Genomic DNA, 4,237 nt, shown 5'->3' on the forward strand with positions numbered 1-4,237 from the left:
ACATTCTGCTCAATGGGCTGACGTTGTGATAGACAGTCCCTCAGTAGCCAATAGAGTTTCAACTGTAAGTTACAGTACAGCATTGAAAATGTGTCCGTGTTTGTCTGTCAGAGATGCCAGAGATGGACAGGAGTCACTGGACCATGGTCATCCAGAAATGTACTGCCAGTTGGGTCTCACAGTCACTACTTCCTGGGTTTGAGAGCTGGTGTGCTGGTTGGATCCTGGGTTCATTCCATGTGATGTCGTCACTGTGATGTCACCGTCCGCTCCGCTCAATGATATTAACAGCATGTGAAGCATCTGGTGCAGTAGGATCGAGGAGGAGGAGGAGGAGGAGGGGAGGAGGAGGAGGAGGAGGGGAGGAGGAGGAGGAGGAGGAGGAGGAGGAGAGGAGAGGGAATGGGGAGGAGAGGTGCATGGAGGACCCACAGCCATCCAGAGATGTGCCTGTGATGCCTGCTCATCATATTTGCACGCTGTGTTACCCACAATGCACTCGGAAAGTGTCCACTAGACCCCAAATGCAGTCAGAGTAGATTCCTTAGCCTTTTTTCCCTCTGGAGGTCTAGTGGATGTTTTGGGGTGTTCAGGTTTATTGAAATGTCCTGAGTCCATCGTTCTTGACTGTGTCAGTGTTAACCCCCCCCCTCTCCCCCACCTTTCCTGTTGTGAAATGGTAGGTTCCTGGTGATGGCCAGGACAACCTGTTTATCCAGAAGGGGGCCAAGTCCTCGTCTTCCTCTCACCACGGCAGCCGGAGGAAGAATCGCGAACGCTCCCGGGATAAGGACCGCGAACGCGAGCAGAGCCGAGATCGCGACAGAGAAAGAGAGCGAGAGAGGGAGAGAGGGAGACAGAGAGAGAGAGTCAGTGACTGGCCTCAGGAGAAACAGGTGGATTCACAGTCACACTTCATTTATGTTTACTGGTTGAACTGAATTTTCAATTCACTTCCTGAATTTCCTGAATTGTAAACTGAATTGTTCTTTTCCACCTTGGTGTACCCGCTTAGTGTTCACAAGCTTTGTGGTGATTGTTTTCTATGCCTCCCCTTAGAACCAACCCCTGAAGTCCCTACGCAGGCTCCTGCACCTCTCCCCTTCCTCCTCTTCCAGCCAACCCCCTCCTCCTTCCGACCTGCGATTCCAGCACCTCCCCAACCCCCCCACCTCCTCCTCTAAAGGGGGAGTGTTCATCGACGGGAGAGGTGACGGTAGGTCCCACCAGGGACACCCTAGCAGCAGCAGCTCCAGCTCTGGTCAGTCTAAGAGCCACAGGAAGCAGAGTTACCCCCTCCCGGGGCAGATACAGGGGCAGATGGAGTCCAACTGGCACGCGGCGGCCCTCGCCAGGGCAGAAGGGGCTCAGCCGTACCCCGACCAAATGGTCGCCAACGGGCCCACCTTTACCAGACCGTCAAGGTCACGGATGCCAAACCTCAACGACCTGAAAGAGACAGCCCTGTGAGGAGAACATGGAATTAGAATTCTACCACATGGAATTAGAATTCTACCACATGGAATTAGAATTCTACCACATGGAATTAGAATTCTACCACATGGAATTAGAATTCTACCACATGGAATTAGAATTCTACCACATGGAATTAGAATTCTACCACCCATTGACTTGAATGGGGATGTCCATTCTAGGAAAAAATGTCTATGGAGGAGACGTCTCTCTGCCCTCAAGGGTCGTCATGTTGATTAGGCACCAAAATGGAACAAAACAGACTGAAGCAGGGAGTGACAAGATGGACTACTGTCCGATAAGAAACGCTTATTTTTTTGTGGTGCGTTGCGAAGCGTTTTGTAACGTTTTCAATTGTGTGCCCTAATGAATAGGACTCTGGGCTCTCACTACTGCCGCCTGCTGGCCGCCAGACTCACCAATGACTATAGAGTTCAGAAGGTTATACTGTATCTCTCTAAGTTCAGGACTATAGGACTGGGAGGTGGACTGACTGGCTGTAAAAAATCTGACCTTTTTTGATGCTTCAAACATTTGATAGAATTTGTATTGATATTATATTATATTATATTATATTATTCATGACATTCCTTTTTATTTAAAAAAGAATTAGGCCTAAATGGAGATTTAATAAGTATTGTAGAATTAATAAATGTGTAATATTGCAAGAGCTTTAAAAATAAATGTAAAAAAGATGATAAGATTCTAACTATATATAATAATAATAATTCAATATTTCATCCAAAAAGATTTAATTGTGGAGGTTTTTCAGAAGGTCTATTTCTTGTTGTCACAGTACAGCCTGTTTGTTCTGTTCGTTTACTTAGTCTCTTTAATATATTTATTTGATCTGATTTGACACAGAGTTATGGAGATATACGTACGACAGATGGACAAAGACAAATGATATAATGTTATAATGTATGATAAAATAATGCGATACCTATATGGCTCAGGGTTGTGAAGTTTTTAAAGGGAATCATTTGCCACATCATCTTGACACACATGTGTCGCCAGGCCTCAACTCATAATGGTCTATGGTCAAGTTAGCACAAACAGATGGGAATGTACTGTAAGGTACTGTTTGTTGTAAAGGGTCATTCTGCAGTACAGTAACCATGACAGTCACACCCGCTGATCTAGTTATTAGAGACTCCAGGCCCCATGTGGAGATTCCTGTTGAGATGTCCTGTTGTTTCCTGATGAAGGATACACACACACAAACACACGTACCAGAGATATCCATAGCAGAGACAGCCATAACAGAGATATCCATAGCAGAGACATCCATACCAGAGATATCCGTACCAGAGATATCCATACCAGAGATATCCATACCAGAGATATCCGTACCAGAGATATCCATCCCAGAGATCCATACCAGAGATATCCGTACCAGAGATATCCGTACCAGAGATATCCATACCAGAGATATCCGTACCAGAGATATCCATCCCAGAGATATCCATACCAGAGATATCCATACCAGAGATATCCATACCAGAGATATCCATACCAGAGATATCCATACCAGAGATATCCGTACCAGAGATATCCATCCCAGAGATATCATACCAGAGATATCCATAGCAGAGATATCCATAGCAGAGATATCCATACCAGAGATATCCATAGCAGAGATTTCCATCCCAGAGATATCCGTACCAGAGATATCCGTACCAGAGATATCCATACCAGAGATATCCATACCAGAGATATCCATACCAGAGATATCTGTACCAGAGATATCTGTACCAGAGATATCATACCAGAGATATCCATAGCAGAGATATCCATACCAGAGATATCCATACCAGAGATATCCATAGCAGAGATTTCCATCCCAGAGATATCCGTACCAGAGATATCCGTACCAGAGATATCCATACCAGAGATATCCATACCAGAGATATCCATACCAGAGATATCTGTACCAGAGATATCCATACCAGAGATATCCGTACCAGAGATATCCATACCAGAGATATCCATACCAGAGATATCCATACCAGAGATATCCATCCCATACCAGTTTGTGCTGTTGGCTTTAAAGGGTAAAATACGTAGGCCTAACTTTCTGATATTGGCAGAATGAATGTCATGGATATCTTTATCCCTGGCTAGTCATTGATCTACAGTACATAGTGTGAACATCAAGGACAAAGTAACAATAAGAAGAAGTATACACACACACACACACACACACAAACGCACTTACACACACGTGCGCACGCACACACACCGGCACACCGTGCGCAAGCACACACACACCTCCTGAGCACACCAATCTGACTTTGTACCAGGCTGCCCTTCAGAAAGATGTCCTCTCTCCTCAAAGCCCCAGACTGCCCCTCAGAAAGATGTCCTCTCTCCTCAAAGCCCCAAATTGCCCCTCAGAAAGATGTCCTCTCCCCTCAAAGCCCCAGACTGCCCCTCAGAAAGATGTCCTCTCCCCTCAAAACCCCAGCCTGCCCCTCAGAAAGATGTCCTCTCCCCTCAAAGCCCCAGACTGCCCCTCAGAAAGATGTCCTCTCCCCTCAAAGCCCCAGACTGCCCCTCAGAAAGATGTCCTCTCCCTTCAAAGCCCCAGACTGCCCCTCAGAAAGATGTCCTCTCCCCTCAAAGCCCCAGACTGCCCCTCAGAAAGATGTCCTCTCCACTCAAAGCCCCAGACTGCCCCTCAGAAAGATGTCCTCTCCCCTCAAAGCCTCACTACAGTCCAGTTCTCGCCAAACAACTGGACATTTGCTGTTCCACGGAGATG

At 46.4% G+C, this 4,237-nt stretch overlaps 1 protein-coding gene across 11 annotated transcripts in view; it reads left to right on the forward strand.

Annotated features, from left to right (window-relative positions):
- The window catches only part of LOC109886927 (cyclin-dependent kinase-like 5), a 78,661-nt gene extending 76,242 nt beyond the window's left edge, over positions 1–2,419 (forward strand). For all 11 annotated transcript variants that reach the window (XM_031813443.1, XM_031813442.1, XM_031813451.1 and 8 more), the window contains 2 exons: positions 684–896; positions 1,060–2,419. In XM_031813443.1, coding sequence (XP_031669303.1) covers positions 684–896; positions 1,060–1,470 — 624 coding nt within the window. In that variant the 3' untranslated portion in view covers positions 1,471–2,419. The remainder of the gene's footprint in view (positions 1–683; positions 897–1,059) is intronic.
- Positions 2,420–4,237: the final 1,818 nt, after the last annotated feature.

The sequence above is a fragment of the Oncorhynchus kisutch genome, unplaced genomic scaffold, assembly GCF_002021735.2.
Source record: "Oncorhynchus kisutch isolate 150728-3 unplaced genomic scaffold, Okis_V2 Okis05a-Okis16b_hom, whole genome shotgun sequence".
NCBI lineage: Eukaryota > Metazoa > Chordata > Actinopteri > Salmoniformes > Salmonidae > Oncorhynchus > Oncorhynchus kisutch.